Source organism: Thalassophryne amazonica, chromosome 10 (assembly GCF_902500255.1).
Source record: "Thalassophryne amazonica chromosome 10, fThaAma1.1, whole genome shotgun sequence".
Lineage (NCBI taxonomy): Eukaryota > Metazoa > Chordata > Actinopteri > Batrachoidiformes > Batrachoididae > Thalassophryne > Thalassophryne amazonica.
Window position 1 is genome coordinate 91,056,753 of NC_047112.1, and position 21,322 is coordinate 91,078,074.

Sequence of the window (21,322 nt, forward strand, 5' to 3'; positions counted from 1 at the left end):
GGGTGCGAAGGACCGTGGCAATTGTCCGGTGGGCGTCTATGGAGGCCGACGTCCGGGAGTACATCCAGGCCTGTACCACCTGTGCCAGGGGCAAGGCTGACCATAGGAAGTCCCAAGGCCTGCTCCAACCGCTTCCTGTGCCTCATCACCCCTGGTCTCACATCGGCCTGGATTTTGTCACGGGTCTCCCACCGTCCCAGGGCAACGCCACCATCCTCACGATGGTGGACCAATTCTCCAAGGCGGCCCACTTCTTGGCCCTCCCGAAGCTCCCTACGGCCCAGGAGACAGCGGACCTCCTGGTCCACCACGTCGTCCGTCTGCATGGGATTCCCACTGATGTAGTCTCGGATCGTGGTCCCCAGTTTTCCTCTCACGTCTGGAGGAGTTTCTGCAGGGAACTGGGGGCCACCGTGAGCCTCTCGTCCGGGTACCATCCACAGACGAACGGACAGGCAGAGCGGGCCAACCAGGAGCTGGAACAGACCCTCCGCTGTGTAACATCCGCGCACCCGATGGCCTGGAGTAACCATCTGGCCTGGATCGAGTATGCGCATAACAGCCAGGTGTCTTCTGCCACCGGCCTCTCCCCATTTGAGGTGTGTTTGGGGTACCAGCCCCCATTATTTCCCGTGGTGGAGGGAGAGGTCGGGGTGCCCTCGGTCCGGGCCCACCTTCGGAGGTGCCGTCAGGTGTGGCGCACCTCCCGTTCTGCCTTGTTGAAGGCCCGGACGAGGGCCAAGACCCATGCAGACCGCCGGCGGTCCCCGGCCCCTGCATACCAGCCCGGGCAGGAGGTGTGGTTGTCGACGAAGGACATCCCACTTCAGGTACAGTCACCAAAACTGATGGACAGGTTCATCGGCCCATTTCGCATCCTCAAGGTCCTTAGCCCTGCAGCAGTGAAGCTCCAGCTCCCAGCTTCACTGCGGATCCACCCGGTGTTCCACATCTCCAAACTCAAACCGTACCACACCTCACCCCTCTGTGCTCCCTGTCCGGTGCCGCCTCCTGCCCGGATCATTGACGGGGAGCCGGCTTGGACAGTGCGCCGGCTCCTGGACGTCCGTCGAATGGGCCGGGGGTTCCAATATCTGGTGGACTGGGAGGGGTATGGACCCGAAGAATGCTCCTGGGTGAAGAGGAGCTTCATCCTGGATCCGGCCCTCCTGGCCGATTTCTACCGCCGACATCCCGATAAACCTGGTCGGGCGCCAGGAGGCGCCCGTTGAGGGGGGGGTCCTGTTGTGTGGGCCGCCAGAGAGGAGGTACTGCTGGGCCCACCACCAGAGGGCGCCCTGCCTGAAGTGCGGGCTTCAGGCACGAGAGGGCGCTGCCGCCACGGACACAGCCGGGAGTGACAGCTGTCACTCATTATTTCCTGACAGCTGTCACTCATTCTTCATCATCTCACTCCATAAACCCAGACGTCATCTCCACCTCATCGCCGAGATATCGTACTTCTATGGAGGTAATATCCTCAGCCATTTGTGTTTAACTTATAATCTGTATATTGTGAGTGTTTGCAGGCACTCTTTTCCTCTGAGGAATCACTGCATACTCATCAGAATATTGAGCGAGAGGTGGAGGTGGCATTCCCACCATTGTTGTTACGGGGTGTACACACACCCACACTTGACTGTCTTTGTTCTTCGCCGGCAGTACCAGATCCGACATTCGGGGACGGTGATCACCTGGGAATTCGGGACTTGGCGGCTCCAGTATTCACCAGGTTCGGTGGCGGCGGAAATCGTGTGGTTCTGGCTCTTCTCAGGACAGACGTCTTCTATCCTCGAGCCTGCCCACACGTCACCTTTGTGGATTGACTGTTATCATATTCTGAGATTGTCTGTGTATTCGTTGTGCACCTTCACAACATTAAATTGTTACTTTTTGGCTCATCTATTGACCATTCATTTGCGCCCCCTGTTGTGGGTCCGTGTCACTACACTTTCACAACATAAACACAGTTTTTCATGATTTCTTCACATCTGCGAAGCATTAATTTTGTTGGTTTGGAACCAAGATTTTGCTCATTTACTAGTGTGCTTGGGGTCATTGTCTTGTTGAAACAGCCATTTCAAGGGTATGTCCTCTTCAGCATAAGGCAACATGACCACTTCAAGTATTTTGACATATTCAAACTGATCCATGATACCTGGTATGCGATATACAGTGAGGAAAATAAGTATTTGAACACCCTGCAATTTTGCAAGTTCTCCCACTTAAAAATCATGGAGGGGTCTGAAATTTTCATCTTAGGTGCATGTCCACTGTGAGAGACATAATCTAAAAAAAAAAAAAAAAAAAAAAAATCCGTAAATCACAATGTATGATTTATTAAATCATTTATTTGTATGTTACTGCTGCAAATAAATAATATTTGAATACCTGTGAAATTCAATGTTAATATTTGGTACAGTAGCCTTTGTTTGCAGTTACAGAGGTCAAATGTTTCCTGTAGTTTTTCACCAGGTTTGCACACAATGCAGCAGGGATTTCGGTCCACTCCTCCATACAGATCTTCTCCAGCTCTTTCAGGTTTGGTGTTTCAGCTCCCTCCAAAGATTTTCTATTGAGTTCAGGTCTGGAGACTGGCCAGGCCACTCCAGGACCTTGAAATGCTTCTTATGGAGCCCCTCCTTAGTTGCCCTGGCTGTGTGTTTGGGGTCATTGTCATGCTGGAAGACCCAGCCATGACACATCTTCAATGCTCTTACTGAGGGAAGGAGGTTGTTTGCCAAAATCTCGCAATACATGACCCCATCCATCCTCCCTTCAATACGGTGCAGTCGTCCTGTCCCCTTTGCAGAAGAGCACCCCCAGAGTATGATGTTTCCACCCCCATGCTTCACGGTTGGGATGGTTTTCTTGGGGTTGTTCTCATCCTCTAAACATGGTAAGTGGAGTTGATTCCAAAAAGCTCTATTCTGGTCTCATCTGACCACATGACCTTCTCCCATGCCTCCTCTGGATCATCCAGATGGTCACTGGTGAACTTCAAACAGGCCTGGACATGTGCTGGCTTGAGCAGGAGGACCTTGCTGCCCTGCAGGATTTTAAACCATGACAGCATCATGTGTTACTAATGTAATCTTTGTGACTGTGGTCCCACCTCTCTTCAGGTCATTGACCAGGTCCTCCTGTGTAGTTCTGAGTTTTCTCAGAATCATCCTTACCCCACAAAGTGAGATCTTGCATGGAATCCCAGACCGAGGGAGATTGACAGTCATCTTGTGTTTCTTCCACTTTCTAATAAATAATCATAACAGTTGTTGTCTTCTACCAAGCTGCTTGCCTGTTGTCCTGTAGTCCATCCCAGCCTTGTGCAGGTCTACAGTTTTGTCCCTGGTGTCCTTAGACAGCTCTTTGGTCTTGGCTATGGTGGACAGGTTGGAGTGTGATTGACTGAGTGTGGAAACAGTGTCTTTTATACAGGTAACAAGTTCAAACAGGTGCAGTTAACACAGGTAAAAAGTGCAGAATAAGAGGGCTTCTTAAAGAAAAATGAACAGGTCTGCATGAGCCAGAATTCTTGCTGGTTGGTAGGTGTTCAAATACTTATTTGCAGCAGCAACATACAAATAAATTATTTAAAAAAATCATACATTGTGATTTCTGGATTTTTTTTTTTTTTTTTTTAGATTATGTCTCTCACAGTGGACATGCACCTAAGATGAAAATTTCAGACCTCTCCATGATTTCTAAGTAGGAGAACTTGCAAAACTGCAGGGTGTTCAAATACTTATTTTCCTCACTGTATAGGCCCAACACCATAGTAGGAGAAACATGCCCATATCATGATGCTTGCACCACCATGCTTCACTGTCTTCACTATGAACTGTGGCTTGAATTCAGAGTTTGGGGGTCGTCTCACAAACTGTCTGTGGCCCTTGGACCCAAAAAGAACAATTTTACTCTCATCAGTCCACAAAATATTCCTCCATTTCTCTTTGGGCCAGTTGATGTGTTCTTTGGCAAATTGTAACCTCTTCTGCACATGTCTTTTATTTAACAGAGGGACTTTGCGGGGGATTCTTGCAAATAAATTAGCTTCACACGGGCGTCTTCTAACTGCCACAGCAATTACATGTAACTCCAGACTGTCTTTGATCATCTTGGAGCTGATCAGTGGGTGAGCCTTTGCCATTCTGGTTATTCTTCTATCCATTTTGATGGTTGTTTTCCCATTTTTTTTCCACGCGTCTCTGGGTTTTTTGTCCATTTTAAAGCATTGGAGATCATTGTTGATGAACAGCTTATAATTTTTTGCACCTGCATATAAGTTTTCCCCTCTTCAATCAACTTTTTAAATCAAACTACGCTGTTCTTCTTAACAATGTCTTGAACGTCCCATTTTCCTCAGGCTTTCAAAGAGAAAAGCATGTTCAACAGGTGCTGATTTCATCCTTCATTGACAAACTCACTGACTGAATGCCACACTTCTATTATTGTGAACACCCCCATTTCTACTTTTTTGAAGTCAGCATATGTTGCTCTAAATTCTCAATGAACTTTTCTGTATTAATGCTACCATCACAGAATAATAAATTACCTTTGCCAAGGGCATTGACACAACCACATACAATGATGTACCCTAGCTTTTGGGCTTTTTGCTGATTGCAGTCTGGATGGTCATTTTAGTCTTTGATCCAGAGAACACGTGTCCATTTCTTCTCCAAAAGACCTGGAATACTCATTCATCTGGTCAAATTACATGCGTCCGCTATGTGATCATCCAACACAAATGCCTTCTGAGCCCAGACATGTCAACACTGTCTGGGCAAGGTTAAAATGATTTTATTGTGGACAGTCTAAGGCACACCTGTGCACTAATCATGGTGTCTAATCAGCATCTTGGTATGGCACACCTGTGAGGTGGGATGGATTATCTCAGCAAAGGAGAAGTGCTCACTATCACAGATTTAGACTGGTTTGTGAACAATATTTGAGGGAAATGGTGATATTGTGTATGTGGAAAAAGTTTTAGATCTTTGAGTTCATCTCATACAAAATGGGAGCAAAACCAAAAGTGTTGCGTTTATATTTTTGTTGAGTGTAGATGCGGACCGAGTGCAGTGTGAGTACAGACCATTGGGGGAAATCGTACTTTGGCATGGTCCAAGGCACATGGGCCGAGTGTGTGCACACCCTAAGACAGCAGACCAGTTCAGTGGGTGTGTCTCATAGAGCAAGCAGAACAAACACCACAACAACCTGTTTCAGGACAATTTTTTTCCTTTGTAGCAAGAACATTTCTTCCTACACAGTCATAGAATGTTGGAAAATTAAAAGTGTTTAACATGACACCTCAGTAGTTCATGTTGTGTTGTGTATTGTAAACACAACACAATGGCCTAAGCAGTGGGTCACCCCTTTGAGTCTGGTCTGCTTAAGGTTTCTTCCTCAAATCATCAGAGGGAGTTTTTCTTTACCACTGTCGCCTGTGTGCTTGCTCTGGGGTTGATAAGGTTAGACCTTACTTGTGTGAAGCGCCTTGATGCAGCTTTGTTGTGATTTGGTGCTATATAAACTAAATACATTAAAATGAATGGAATAGTATTTGAATATTCGCTCACCGTCCGCTTTATTAGGTACAACCATTCATTGCATGTTAACACAAATAGCTAATTAGCCAATCACATGGCAGCAACTCAATGCATTTAAGCACTGAGATGTGGTTAAGATGACTCGCTGAAGTTCAAAGTGAACATCAGAATGGGGAGGAAAGGGGATTTAAGTGACTTTGAATATGGCATGGTTGTTTGTGCCAGATAGGTATGGAGCTAAATCAAGGCCAAAGGTTTTGTAATCTGAAAATAAAAAAAGATTGAAAAAATAAATTTTGAAACTGAAAATTAAAGTTTTGTAATCTGAAAATAAAAAAAAAGATTGAAAAAATACATTTTGAAATTTAAAATTAAAGTTTTGTTCTGACTGATTGCTCTGCTGTCACTCACAATTCCATGCCCCTCTCAGTCGAAGCCATTCCCTCCCACACCAGAACGGGGTCACAAGTTTGAAACTGAAAAAATAAGATCTGAAAGTGAAAAAAAGATCTGAAGGTGAAAAAAGAAATATGAATGAAAATAAATTATTTGATCAAAAAAATTACAGAGCTGAATCAAAAATTTATTTAAATTGAAAAATATATATCTTACACTTATTTTTATTTTGATAATACTTTTTTAAATGATTATAAAATTCAAGAACACAACTTTAATTTTCAGTTTCAAAATGTATTTTTTCAATCTTTTTTTTATTTTCAGATTACAAAACTTTTAGCCTTGATTTAGCTCCATAGTAAGGCTGGTCTGGGATTTCCACATATAACCATCTCTAGGGTTTGCAGAGAATGGTCCGAAAAAGACAAGACATCCAGTGAGGGGCAGTTGTGTACACGAAAATGCCTTGTTGATGTTGAGGTCAGAGGAGAATGGGCAGACTGGTTGAATGGGCAACCGCATGACGCTATCATGCCAATATGGACCAACATTTCTGAGGACTGTTTCCAACACCTTGCTGAATCGACAGTATGCCACAAAGAATTAAGGCAGTTCTGAAAGAAAAAGGAGGTCCAACCTGGTACTAGCAAGGTGTACCTAATAAAGTGGCCGTGGAGTGTAAAAAGTAAATAAAAAGCGATTTTGGAAAACAAATATGCCTTTAAGCACTAGGATATAAACACCGTACAAATTTGTTGCAGATATAATTACCTGGAAAATATTAACATCAATGTGGTTCACAAAATATCCTTTATGCTTTGTCTCTGATAAAAATATCAGTTCTTGTTGAGAACGTGGTAAACAAAAGCAGAGTGAAAAATGGAAAATGATTGTTGTCAGTTTTTCCAAATGTGCCTTTTGTATGGTGTGCCCTCCGGGAAGCGTTGGCTAGGAGGAGGCGGTTTAGTGGGCAGAGAGTCTCTGTAGAAGTGACCAGGCCAGGAAACATGTGGACATATGCTGCAGCTCCCTGAGGCCTCCTGAATCCATGCCAGCATTGAAACCAAACATCTGTTGATCAGGTGAAAAGTGGCACTCATCATGTTGAGGGCAATTTAGAATTTCTATGAAAAACATGATCATAACAGCACAGTTGTGAGTACCAGTGAGAGGAGACAGCATGCAGACTCAGTCTCTGATTCTGATGCTTTATAATGTACTCATGTTGACTTTGTTAATTCAGTGCCTTTGTATATACAGTGGGGTAAAAAAGTATTTAGTCAGTCCCTGATTGTGCAAGTTCTCCTACTTAGAAAGATGAGACAGGTCTGTAATTTTTATCATAGGTACACTTCAACTATGAGAGACAAAATGAGGAAAAAAAATCCAGGAAATCACATTGTAGGATTACGAGGTCTGAGAGACTGTTTGATCAAAATTTTTTCTAAACCTGTGAGACACATCGAAGTGGACACGGTTCGAAAAATTAAGCTGGTTTTCGGTGAAAATTTTAACGGCTGATGAGAGATTTTGAGGTGATACTGTCGCTTTAAGGACTTCCCACGGAGCGAGATGTCGTGCAGCGCTCTCAGGCGCCGTCGTCAGCCTGTTTCAAGCTGAAACCTCCACATTTCAGGCTCTATTGATCCAGGACGTCGTGAGAGAACAGAGAAGTTTCAGAAGAGGTCGGTTTCAGCATTTTATCTGGATATTCCACTGTTAAAGGAGGATTTTTTTAATGAAAGACATGTGGACGGATTGCAGCGTCGGCTCGCAGCCGCCGCGACGCTCCGCCACAGGAAAAACACCTCTGTGTTGGAAGCCTTAAGGACAAGTTGGAACATGTCCAGCTGTTAAACAATTTCTCATATACTCACTCCACTGAAAGCCATCAAAAGCCGCCTGGATTTTACAAATGGTTATCAACACGGAGGTGTTTTTCCTGTGGCGGAGCGTCGCGACCGCTGCGAGCCAACGCGCGGACCCGTCCGCACGTCTTTCATTACAAAAATCTCCTTTAACAGTGGAATATCCGGATAAAATGCTGAAACCGACTTCTTCTGAAACTCCTCTGTTCTCTCACGACGTCCTGGATCAATAGCGCCTGAAATGTGGAGGTTTTCAGCTTGAAACAGGCTGATGACGGCGCCTGAGAGCGCTGTGCGACGTCTCGCACCGTGGGAAGTCCTTAAAGCGACAGTATCACCTCAAAATCTCTCATCAGCCGTTAAAATTTTCACCGAAAACCAGCTTAATTTTTCGAACCGTGTCCACTTCGATGTGTCTCACAGGTTTAGAAAAAATTTTGATCAAACAAAGCGCCAGTCTCTCAGCAACTTCTCAGACAAAGGAATTCCGACGAGGGGCTGGACGACTCCTCCCACAAGGAGTGCTCACAGGCGAATGACGTCACCGACAGGCGTGGAAAAACTCACGCATGCGCACGAGGGTTCAAGCATGTCTGACGTAAAAACATATGAATGAAATCCATATAGTTTTTGAAAAAAATAAAAAGGACATATACTTTATTGACAGACCTCGTATTAAAGAATTTATTTGTAAATTATTGTGGAAAATAAGTATTTGGTCACCCACAAACAAGCAAGATTTCTGGCTCTCACAGACCTGTAACGTCTTCTTTAAGAAGCCCTTCTGTCCTCCACCTGTTACCTGTATTAATGGCATCTGTTGGAACTCGTTATCTGTATAAAAGACACCTATCCACAGCCTCAAACAGTCAGACTCAAAACTCAACCATGGCCAAGACCAAAGAGCTGTGTAGAGAGTGAATCTACAATAGTTAAGCAGGTTGGTGTGAATAAATCAACTGTGGGAGCAATTGTACGAAAATGGAAGACATACAAGACCATTGATAATCTCCCTCGATCTGGAGCTCTACACAAGATGTCATCCCGTGAGGTCAAAATGATCATGAGAACGGTGAGCAAAAATCCCAGAACTACAAGGAGGGACCTGATGAATGACCTGCAGAGAACTGGTACCAAAGTAACAAAGGCTACACACTACGCACAGAGGGACTCAAATCCTGCAGTGCCAGGCGTGTCCCCCTGCTTAAGCCAGTACATGTCCAGGCCCGTCTGAAGTTTGCCAGAGAGCATATGGATGATCCAGAAGAGGATTGGGAGAATATCATGTGGTCAGATGAATCCAAAATAGAACACTTTGTTAAAAACTCAACTCGTCATGTTTGGAGGAAGAAGAATGCTGAGTTGCATTCCAAGAACACCATAACTACTGTGAAGCATGGGGGTGGAAACATCATGCTTTGGGGCTGTTTTTCTGCAAAGGGGACAGGACGACTGATCCATGTTCAGGGAAGAATGAACATGGCCATGTATCGTGAGATTTTAAGACAAAGCCTCCTTCCATCAGTGACAAGTGCAACATGGCTGGGTCTTCTAGCATGACAATGATCCCAAACACACCGCTCAGGCAACAAAGGAGTGGCTCCGTAAAAAGCATTTCAAGGTCCTGGAGTGGCCAAACCAGTCTCCAGACCTCAACCCCATAGAAAATTTGGTGAGGGAGTTGAAAGTCCATGGTCCTCAGCGACAACCCCAAAACATCACTGCTCTAGTTGAGATCTGCATGGAGGAATGGGCCAAAATACCAGCTACAGTGTGTGCAAACCTGGTGAAGACTTACAGGAAACATTTGACCTTTGTCATTGCCAACAAAGATTATGTTACAAAGTATTGAGTTGAATTTTTGTTATTGACCAAATACTTATTTTCCACCATAATTTACAAATAAATTCTTTAATAATCCTATAATGTGATTTCTTGGATTTTTTTTCCCTTCATTTTGTCTCTCATAGTTGAAGTGTATCTATGATGAAAATGATGAAAGTTCAGGTGTTTATTAAATCATATTTTGGGGACTTTGCCGTGGTTCTCCTAATGATTTGCTTTGGTGTGGACTTTAAAAGTATGAGCCTCTTATTTTCTTAGTAATTGTATGTTAAGTGGACCTAAGGTGGACCTAACGGATGAAGCTACCAACGGCTCCTAAAACTGCTACCAACGTTACCATAGAACATTAAATAAGACAAGTTTCACTCAGCATGAATGTTACCACAGAGACATCTGAGATGACCCTTTAGGACGTTTCACCACACAATAAGCCGTATTATTTCAAGGGTTTGTAATAAAATATTCCAATTGTTAAGGATGAAGGTTGGCCAGACAAAGGGACAGAGCTGGAAAGGATGTGCAGTAGGTTAGGGTGGTAAAAGATGCACATGGTAATGTGCTGACAAGTGATGAGTGTGTGCTGAGAAGGTGGAGGGAATATTTTGAAGAGCTGATGAATAAAGAAAATGAGCGAGAGAAAAGCCTGGATGATGTGGTGAGAGTAAATCAGGAAGTACAAGAGATTACCAAGGAAGAAGTGAGGGCTACTATGAAGAAGATGAAGAGTGGAAAGGCAGTTGGTCCAGATGACATTCCAGTGGAGGCATGGAAATGTCTAGGAGAGATGGCAGTAGAGTTTCTAACCAGATTGTTTAATAAAATCTTGGAAAGTGAGAGGATGCCTGAGGAGTGGAGACGAAGTGTGCTGGTTCCTATTTTCAAGAACAAGGGTGATGTGCAGAGCTGCAGTAACTACAGAGGCATAAAGCTGATCAGCCACAGCATGAAGTTATGGGAAAGAGTAGTAGAAGCTAGGCTTAGAAAACAGGTGAAGATCTGTGAGCAGCAATATGTTTTCATGCCGAGAAAGAGCACTACAGATGCAATGTTTGCTCTGAGAATACTGTTGGAGAAGTACAGAGAAGGCCAGAAAGAGTTACACTGTGTGTTTGTGGACTTAGAAAAAGCTTATGATAGGGTGCCAAGAGAAGAGTTGTGGTATTGTATGAGGAAGTCTGGAGTGGCAGAGAAGTATGTTAGGGTAGTGCAGGACATGTACAAGAATAGTGTGACAGTGGTGAGATGCGCAGTCGGAATGACAGACTTATTCAAGGTGGAGGTGGGATTACACCAAGGATCAGCTCTGAGTCTTTTCTTGTTTGCAGCGGTGATGGACAGGTTGACGGATGAGATCAGACAGGAGTCCCCATGGACTATGATGTTTGCAGATGACATTGTGATCTGTAGTGAGAGTAGAGAGCAAGTTGAGTCTAGTCTGGAGAAGTGGAGATATGCTTTGGAGAGAAGGGGAATGAAAGTCAGTAGAAGCAAGACTTAGTACATGTGTGTGAATGGGACGGAGCCCAGTGGAATAGTGCAGTTACAAGGAGTAGAAGTGGTGAAAGTAGACGAGTTTAAATATTTGGGGTCAACTGTTCAAAGTAATGGAAGGTGTAGTAAAGAGGTGAAGAAGAGAGTGCAGGCAGGGTGGAGTGGGTGGAGAAAGGTGACAGGAGTGATTTGCGACCGAAGAATATCAGCAAGAGTGAAGGGGAAAGTTTACAAAACAGTAGTGAGACCAGCTATGTTGTACGGTTTAGAGACGGTGGCACTAACAAAAAGGCAGGAGGCGGAGCTGGAGGTGGCAGAGCTGAAGATGTTGAGATTCTCTTTGGGAGTGACAAGAATGGACAAGATTATGAATGAGCATATCAGAGGGACAGCTCAGGTGGGACGGTTTGGAGACAGAGAGGAGAGATTGAGATGGTTTGGACATGTGCAGAGGAGGGACCCAGGGTATATAGGGAGAAGGATGCTGATGATGGAGCCTCCAGGCAGGAGGAGAAGAGGGAGGCCAAAGAGGAGGTTCATGGATGTGCTGAGAGAGGACATGCAGGTGGTTGGTGTGACAGAGGAAGATACAGAGGACAGGGTGAGATGGAAACGATTGATCTGCTGTGGCGACCCCTAACGGAAACAGCCGAAAGACAAAGAAGAAGAAGAAGGATGAAGGCCCTGGGTCCTGATTGAAAAGACGTTCCCGCTAGGTTGGCTAAAGGGGAATTCCCCTTTGCCTGACCTGGTAGAGGAATGGTCTTCAGTGTGAGCCGTCCGCGGTTTGATCCCACCGCCGTCCCGGCCACAAAGGTCCTATGGACACAGCAATACATAACACAACAGATGCTATGAGAGGAGGAGGCTCAGGCGTTGGTGCTCAAATCAACCACACTCACAATTATACAGAACTTTATGGCTTAAACTGTCTTGAACTAAGATGTTACGGGAAAATTCACCCTTTGTACAATTGTGATGGAGGAGGAAACTATCCATAGTGACCAAAACCATTGCCTGTACCAGGCTATAAACATGTTTGTTTCTGCTCTAAAGTTGGACACTTTAACATGGAGTTCTATGGGAATGTGCTCTGTTTTGGAGCCAGGCTCAGTCGGCCAGTCAAGGAACTACAATAAGTCAGATTTTTGGGAGGGTGTCAAAATAGAAGTTTGCCACTTCAATCTATGTGCAACACACACTTATAAGAAATTCCAATTATTGTAAGGTCTCTCTCTCTCTCTCTCTCTCTCTCTCGCTCTCTCTTTCTCTCTCTCTCTCTCGCTTAACATGAATCAAACATTGTTAGACAAATAATTTTAGTTTTATAGGTTTAAGAGATCAAATCAAGCCAGGGAGCATGTGCTGATGCTGCACTTTGCTGCATCTACAACACCACAGAACAGCCTTGGGTCCTGAATGACAACCGCCAAAGCAGACAAGCGGTCGATTCCCACATCTCAAATTTGCCCCCTCTCCACCCCATCCTTCAAAAAAGGGAAAAAAAAAAAAAAAAAAATTACAATCCAGTAATTTTAGCCAACATCAGACCAATACCAACTTAAAATAACGGATCTGCACACCCCTAAATTAAAATAAATGTTTCTGTTCCGGAACATAAAAATGTAAAGTTTGTGGTTTTGTGTTTCTGGTTTTTGTTTTCGCTCCTTGAACTGGGCCAAAACCTGATTTTAACCCATTTCGCTCTGGGGAACTCATCGTTTTCTCCATACAGAGCCCAGTCATTACAGAGTTCTTCTCGACCCTCTTGCTCTGGGTGTTTCTGGTGCTGCTACCACTCGCCGTCTACTATTCGGCCTTCCTCAAGTCCCACTGGAGCAGGTACCCACCGGCCATCAGCCACCAACCAAGTCACTGCGCTGCTCAGGAAATTTCTGTTGGAGGGGCTGAGGGGGGGCTGAGGTAAAAGTTGGAGGGGCTCCACAAAATGTTGCCAAAATGAACAATATATAGTAAATTGCTTTATAAATACTAAGGTATATGTTTTAGTCACCAGTGCTCCTCTAAAATGTGGTATCAATGCACACACACATCACTTAGAATGATTGCAAGTTCAGCAAACTTGCACATAGGTATAAATAAAGATAAGTTAAGTTTTAAGAGTGGCCGTAATAAATATTTAGGAAACCTAAATTTTTGGAGTATGGAGTTAAATTTGTCTCATTAATACTTGCAAATGCACAGAGGGTGATTTACAAATATCCTTTGATTTGTACACGTGCTTTGTGATCCACAAACACAAATTTCTGATTTGTAACTTGTGTGTGGGTTTTTACAAATAAATGTTTATTTGCAAAACTAAAAATTCTGTTTGTGAAGGGTGATTCAGCATTGGTGGATCACCGAAGACACACATTCATCACTTTGCTCAGTTACACAATACTGAGACATTCTCAGCGCAAAACTGCAGTTGAGATCCACAAATATGTCAGTCGCTATTCACGTTATTGGCAGAATTATTGGGGGGGCTGAGGGGGAGCTTGGGTCATTATTGGGTAGGCTTAAGCCCCCCCCAAGCTCCCCCTTGGCGCCGCCACTGCCTAAAGTGAACACTGCACTCACCCTAAAATGCCCTTCCAGTCACTGAGTCCAGGGGTGTCTGCATGTGGACACTTCAGCAGTGTGAGCGTGATGCTCCTCCTCCAGGCTGCTGTGCACGGGGCTGTGCGCTGTGCTCCATCCTCAGTCAAAGCTTCAGCCCCACGGGGAGACAGGGCCACAGCTCACGGCCCCTCTCATGTTTTGATGTGGCGTTGATGTTTTGATGTGGGAAACTTTTGTTGAGTGGATTTTGAATCGCTGTCAGTCAATGGATACGTTAGTGAGGCTGTAGGTATAACTTTTTGTTGGATGTTCACGTGGACACTGTGCCTTCTGTGGGACGATGGCACAGGCAGCCTCCGTCATTCCGCTTGTTGCTTTTGTCCTGGAAATGTGTTCGGTCACCGGTAAGAGGATGAAATAATTACTACGGTTTCTGTCTGAAATGTTGAGTAGTCTTGTATGGCATTCCGATGACTATAACATTGAGTCCATAAGTATTTGGACAGCGACATAGGCACTTTTGCCTCTGTACATCACCTTTGGGTTTTAATTCAAGTGGTTTATCCACAATAACACATTAACTGTTTGGGAATCACAGCCACTTTGACAGTATACACAGCTGATCCATTGTTAGGGCCCATAAGTGATGGAGCAAATTATTTCTTTGTTCAAATCACTTTTACAGCCAGATCCATGAATACCTTTCTGAAGTACTCGGACTTATATTTTAATGAGTTCAATTGTCTTAAATTAAGACTAATTTCTGCAGTAAATCAGACTAACAGACAATTTTTTTCCGTATAAAACATGAGTTACAACCTCAGGGGGAGGCAGGGGTCAGCATGTATCCTCAGAAACAGGAACTCCACCTAAAGGCCACACACTGCTGGCCTATTGAGCCTGACCCGGCCCATCTTCCTTTGCTTCCTGTTTTGACACAGCTCCACCATTTGCTGCGACTGGAAAAATGGCTCTGTGTCACCGAAATTTCCAAACATTTTCCATTCCATTCTGTTCAGTTGCATCGCTGTAACAAGATTTACTCTCTTAAAGCTTTGCACAGATCACATTATTCCATTTTGAGAACAAAAATATGCCATCTGAATGGTTGTGCAGTGGTTGACTTGTGTTGATGATTATTCCAGCCATAGAACTGCGGTTTATGCCGGATCCACCAACGTTGAACATCTACGGCATCCACAGGATGAACAAATCTGACAACGTGGAATTCATTTGCAGGTATTTCACTGTAAACCCATCATGTTAGGTTATATCCAAGCATATATGGGATCCTTCCTGATTCTCCCTGCTTTAATCCGGCAGAGGTCGCCAACACCTGATTTGGACGACCCCTCCTACAAGTCGACGATTCTTCACCAGTGACTGTAGTGGATCAGGGTTCTTCTGCATAACACTGCACATCGCCAATGCAACTGTCAATGAAACTGGACAGTATCAGTGCTCGTACCAAGACCATAGAGCTGAAGATGGCAAGACAGCAGTGGCTGCTTACGTGTTTGTTCATGGTGCTTATCTTAACTCCACTTGCACAGACAAATACTGCTGCTGATGTACTCGGTTTCATGTGTGAAGTTTAAAAATTGAGGGATCCTTCAGACACCATCGACAGTTATTAGGTTAGGCTGAAAAGAAAACACCACTCTGTAAGTGAATCAGCTCGTGACCACTCATGTTAGAGGTGTTTCTCACTTTGAATGTAAGTTATGAGGGAAAATCTGATTGGTTGGTTTTATGATATGCTGATAAAAAGCTTCCAAATGATGTGGTGGAGCATTAAACCAGCCTCATAGTCCAGGAGCCAGTCATCAATTTTGAACTGATTGGTACCACTGAAGGTGACCAAACGAAACTTAGAATCCAGCCTCAGTGTACCATGGCCTACACAAAAATGTATGATAACTATCACAGGGTGGTCGCTGTAACCAGGTAGGGATCAATGAAGAATTACACAGAAGTTAAAATGTAAAAATGCGCCATCCATCCATCCATTTTCTTCCGCTTTATCCGGAGTTGGGTCGCGGGGGCAGCAGCTCAAGCAAAGTCACCCAGACCTCCCGATCCACACACACCTCCCACAGCTCCTCCGGGGGAACCCCGAGGCTTTCCCAAGCCAGCCGAGAGATGTAGTCCATCCAGCATGTCCTGGGTCTTCCCCGGGGCCTCCTCCAAATGGGACGTGCCCGGAACACCTCTCTAACAAGGCGTCCAGGCGGCATTCGGAAAAGATGCCTGAGCCACCTCAGCTGGCTCCTTTCGATGTGGAGGAGCAGCGGCTCGACTCCGAGCTCCTCCTGAGTGACCGAACTCCTCACCCTATCTCTAAGGGAGCACCCAGCCACCCTGCGGAGGAAACTCATCTCGGCCGCTTGTACTCATGATCTTGTTTTTCAGTCATGAGCCAAATCTCATGACCATAGGTGAGGGTTGGAACGTAGATCGATTGGTAAATCGAGAGCTCTGCCCCCCTACTCAGCTCTCTCTTCACCACGACGGTCCGATACAGTGACCACATCACTGCAGATGCTGCACCGATCCGTCTATCGATCTCACGCTCCATCCGTCCCTCGCTTGTGAACAAGACCCCGAGATACTTAAACTCCTCCACTTGAGGCAAGGACACGCCACCGACCTGAAGAGGGCAAGGCATCTTTTTCTGGTTAAGAACCATGGCCTCGGATTTGGAGGTGGTGATTTACATCCCGGACGCTTCACACTCTGCTGCAAACCGCCCCAGTGCATGCTGAAGGTCCTGATTTGATGAAGCCAACAGAACCACATCGTCCGCAAACAGCAGAGATGAGATTCTGCGGTTCCCAAACCGGACCCCCTCTACACCCTGGCTGCGCCTAGAAATTCTGTCCATAAAGGTAATGAACAGACCCGGTGACAAAGGGCAGCCTTGGCGGAGGCCAACGTGCACTGGAAACAGGTCTGACTTACTACCAGCAATGCGAACCAAGCTCCTGCTGCGGTCGTACAAAATGATTGTGCGTAGTAAAAAATGATGCAGATTATTGGTAGAAATAAAAGGATTAATAAATGGAATACTTTTGACTGTGCTGAATGTTTGGTCTCGAAAGTAAAGGTCAAACAAGGTCAATGTCCATTGAATTCAATGACAGGTGGTGTATGTTACCCTGTAACATGATAACTAAGCATGACAGATGGTGCAAACTATTCCTTATTAGAACCCTATCAACCCAAACAACAATTTGCATGATTTTTTAGTGAAATTGGACCAACTTTAACTTTTTACCCCTGTTCAAACTGAAATTGACCTTTGTCACCATTTTTGCTGTTTTAACCCCATAACTCCAGAACATTCTGTCATAGATGGTCCAAACTATACCTTTTTGGAATTGTTATGACCAGACAAATAATGTGATATAGTTTCAACATGATTGGAGCATTTTTAGATTTTGACTTCTATGTAATTCTTAAATGACCCCTACCTGGCTACAGCTACCACCCTGGGATGGTTATCATACATTTTTGTGTAGGCCATGGTACACTGAGGCTGGATTCTAAGTGTCGTTTGGTCACCTTCAGTGGTACCGAAAACTTGCTTGGACTATCATTACACCCAATGCCTTGGCTTGTGTCATTGCAGTTGAGTACATAAGCATATGGACAACGGCATCATGCCTTTACAGTACCACAACATAACTGAAATGAAAACCAGTTTAGATGTGCTTTGAGTGTAGATTTTTTTTTTTTTTGGAGGGTTTAATTTCAGGTGGTCAGTGGATGGAAACATGAACATGTGTCTTGGATTTAATTTAAATCAATAAATACAAATGCTATTTTACTGGATGGTAAATCAGTGTCGAGTAGGTGGTTCACAAAAACTGAATTTTGTCAGTTTTCCTGTCTGTTCCACTCCACCATAAAGTTGTGACTGGTGGTGCAGCAGACAGAACTTGCATAATGCACAGTTTCTCTAATCACATCACAAGCTTATAGTTCTTTAGATTTGCCATAGGTGTCTTGGTTGCTTCCCTCACTTTTGTCGGGGCTATTATTGGATACAAACTTTGATATTTCCTTTTTAAGACATAGTGATCAATATTATCTTACTGTAAAACCTCGTAATACAATCCCTGTAGTTGTTTGACCTATTTTATACTGTATATTCAGCTGTGTAATAGAAAATCTTTTATGTCAGTATTGTCCAGTTTGTATTCTGTTCCTTTTGCATGATTTTATCAAACTTGCTGTAGAAGTAAACATCTGGTATTGGTGTGTTTTCTGATTTTAGACTACAAAGTGCCGTTTGTGCCATCTGAGAAGGAACTTGATGTGGTGTTTATCCGTGAAGGAGAGCGAGTGGTGATACCATGTCGAGGTTCACTGGAGAATCTCAATGTGACGCTTCACAGTGTAAGAACACCCTTGTATCTACTCTGTCCATGTTCTAACTTACTGAACAGAACCATTTTTTAAAGTTATAAAGACAGGAACTGATAAAATATTTGGGGTTGAACATACTGTATCCTTCCATTCATCATCCCATACTTTCATACTGGTTTATTTAGCAAGTGACTTTGTCTTTCCTATTTTTGAGGCTTCCTTAATTTGGTCAACTTAGTTTATTTTTGGACATTTTGTGGCAAAATAGGAAAAAAATCCATTTGGATTAATGTGCACCCGTTTACTGGTTGATAAATCATTTCATGTCAGTCTACTGAGATGTTTTACCAAACATATTAGCAAAGATGGGCACAGTTATGCTAACTGCTAATTAGCAAACCTAGCATTTTCATGCGCAGATTAGCTTTTCAGCTAACTTTGAAAACCATTAGTGGGCTAATTAGCTTCTGTCAAATTTAGTTCTACTAACTTTGTCTGCTCACATTTTCTGAATACATTTTAGTAGTCAGAAATAGTTGTAAACCCTAAAATCACACACTTTGTTCCTGCTGGAGCTTATTGATCAGTTGCATCAATGCCATAGGGGACAGTTACTGCTAAAGAAAAATTCTGTTTCAGAAAACAGTATTTAATGTGTATATGTTGCGGACATGAACAAGTGAAGCTCTTCAGCATCTTGCCATGTGGTTTGCGGCTTCATTTGTGGCTTTTTATGGCTTTTTACAACAGTGTTGTCCGGTTTGTGGCTTTTTCCCCACTAGGCAGATTTTTTGTGCCATTTCTGGTTTGTGCCTTGGTCTACCATAGAGTGAGCTTCGCACCGCTGTGCGACTCACATCACCAACTTTTACATTTTTTGCACCAGTTATTTTTATTTTTTATTTGCATGTATAGTCATTAGTCACCGATCTTGCATTGATGATGATGCAGCAAAGTTTTGTTTGGGTCTTTCTGTTCCATTACAGCATTAGCAGCCTTGTCTTTGCGTCCTCTCTCTGCGCCTCATTAAATTGTGGCCAGAAATCCATATGGCCTGTAGTATTCTGAGTGGTTTTTACAGAATATTGTAGTCAAACTCTTCTTCTCATCTTCAACCGCTTATCTGGGATCGAGTCACGGGGCGTAGTCAAAGATCACATTGTTAAACCCAAAGTATTAAAGTAATATTTAATAGTGAAAGTTGGCTTTATGATATGCTAGCAGATCTGTGCAGGTGGTTCACATAGTCCATATCCAAATGTGTTTGATTACACATCTCTACCTCCACCACTAAATTAAAAGTTAAAATAAATAAATAAATAAAATAAAAGTTAGTGGTTAGCGATAGCTACAGCTAAAGTTTTAGTTTTCTATCGGTTTAGGATTATCACAGTTACCTTTTCAGTTAGCAAATTAGTAGTTATAGATGACTTCAGTGTCCCATGAGACTTTACGTGTCTGGTGGGGTTCTGGTTGCACGGTAATATGGCGTGGCAGAGATTTGTTGTTTCCTCGCAGTTATCAGGAAATTAAAGGAAAAGAAAAGTTAACATAATTTCTGATTGGGGTGGTAGATTCTGATATTGAGAGCCCATATGAAAAGTTGCAGGCATATGTGATCATTTATGTTAAAGGTATGAGTGTTTTTGTATGGCTGGTCTAAAGCCACCAGCAGGCTGCCGTGCCATCTGCTATAACAGCGATGTGTGATGTCACATGGGCACAGAGGTTCAACATTCCGCAAGTGTCGCTCTTCAGTATAGAAGGGGCAAAGCATGTAAGTGGCAATCAACATCCCGGATTGGTATCGGGTTCCGATACCGACGTAATTCGCGGATCGGAATTTCCCAATTCAACCTGCGGGATCTTCCGATACTGGAGGCAAACCACGTCTGTGAAACCTCTCTTGTGCTGCCTACTCTTTGCTCTGTTTAATGCTGAACGGGAGGAGAGGGCGGGAGGGGGGAGGTTTCTGAGCTGTAGGTGAGCTGTTTCATCCGCACATCGCAGCCGAGAGTTATGCCACCGGTAATGGCAAATTTCCGCCCGGCTCTGGAGTTCAAATGATCTGTGCCACTGAGCACGGATTTTCCAAAAAATGAACTGAATTGTTACTGAAAATGAGCCGCTTCAACGTCCCGAGGCTGTGAAACGCTTTAACAGCAACTCAGAACACAGCTGAGGAGAACAGCCAAACAGAGATTCACTTTCTCTCTGTTGAATGGGGGAAAAAAATCCACCAAAATCCTTCAGTGTTTACCCAGATTTACTCCCGTGAGCATGATACATTTAGAAATTTAGTTTATTTTGCAGTTGAAAAGCTTCGTGTTTGCTCAGCAGGAAAATGGCGAGCAAGGAAGAAAGAGAGGGAGAGAAGACTTTTACATCAGCGCTTGTTCGCCATGTGTAGCTTTTTGTGCCCATGCTACGTCACAGCAGTTCCGCAAGTGAACTGGGTTTTTTTTTCTGATTGGTTAAAATTGTGTCACTGGCGGCATTTATAAAATTGTCGATGATGGATCAATTCTGCTTAAATGCTGACTTTCGGAGGCAGATATTTCAGTTGTAAAAACTCCTTATTTTCATTGATAAGCATCAATCATGGGTTTATAGCACAGTGTATCTTCCCAGCTGTATGTTATCAGTGGATTTTCTTTTCCTTTAAGGGCCTTCTGGAATGGAAATATCGATGGCATATAACCTGTGTGTGATTCGTACTGGGATTCAAAAAAAAAAAAAAAAATCAATATATACATTAAGATTAAGCGTTCATGCTGGTTTGCATTTTTGTCCTCGTACGTGACGATCAGTGACTTTATTTTCGTTATTTACAACCAGCTAGTTGAGCCAGAACCACTCCAGGTGTGCAGGGGATGATGGGACTTTATTTTAAAAGACTTTATTGACATTAACTTTTCAGTTAGCTGTGTCTATAATTGCACTTCAATACGTAAGGCTATCTTTTGTATTGGCTGTTAATTTATAAACGTGTGTAGTGAATGTTTTCCTTTATTTCCTGTGTTTGAAATGTCTTATCTGTAAATTTCTTTCTGTCCAAAGTATGCAAAGGAGTTTTATCCTGACGGGAAGGATTCTCTGTGGGATGCTAAGACAGGGTTCACCATCCCCAGTCATCTGATCAGCTACGTCGGTGTCGTGCTCTGTCAGACTCGTATAGGCAATGAGGTGTTCAAGTCCCCTTTGTACATTCTTGCTGTTGTAGGTAAGGTGGAACAG

General features: G+C 43.7%; 1 protein-coding gene across 2 annotated transcripts in view; it reads left to right on the plus strand.

Moving 5' to 3' along the window:
* The first annotated feature begins 13,874 nt into the window (after positions 1-13,874).
* The window catches only part of kdr (kinase insert domain receptor (a type III receptor tyrosine kinase)), a 62,422-nt gene continuing 54,974 nt past the window's right edge, over positions 13,875-21,322 (plus strand). For both annotated transcript variants that reach the window (XM_034180499.1, XM_034180500.1), the window contains exons 1-5: positions 13,875-14,118; positions 14,860-14,953; positions 15,038-15,240; positions 17,994-18,115; positions 21,146-21,308. In XM_034180499.1, coding sequence (XP_034036390.1) covers positions 14,055-14,118; positions 14,860-14,953; positions 15,038-15,240; positions 17,994-18,115; positions 21,146-21,308 — 646 coding nt within the window. In that variant the 5' untranslated portion in view covers positions 13,875-14,054. The remainder of the gene's footprint in view (positions 14,119-14,859; positions 14,954-15,037; positions 15,241-17,993; positions 18,116-21,145; positions 21,309-21,322) is intronic.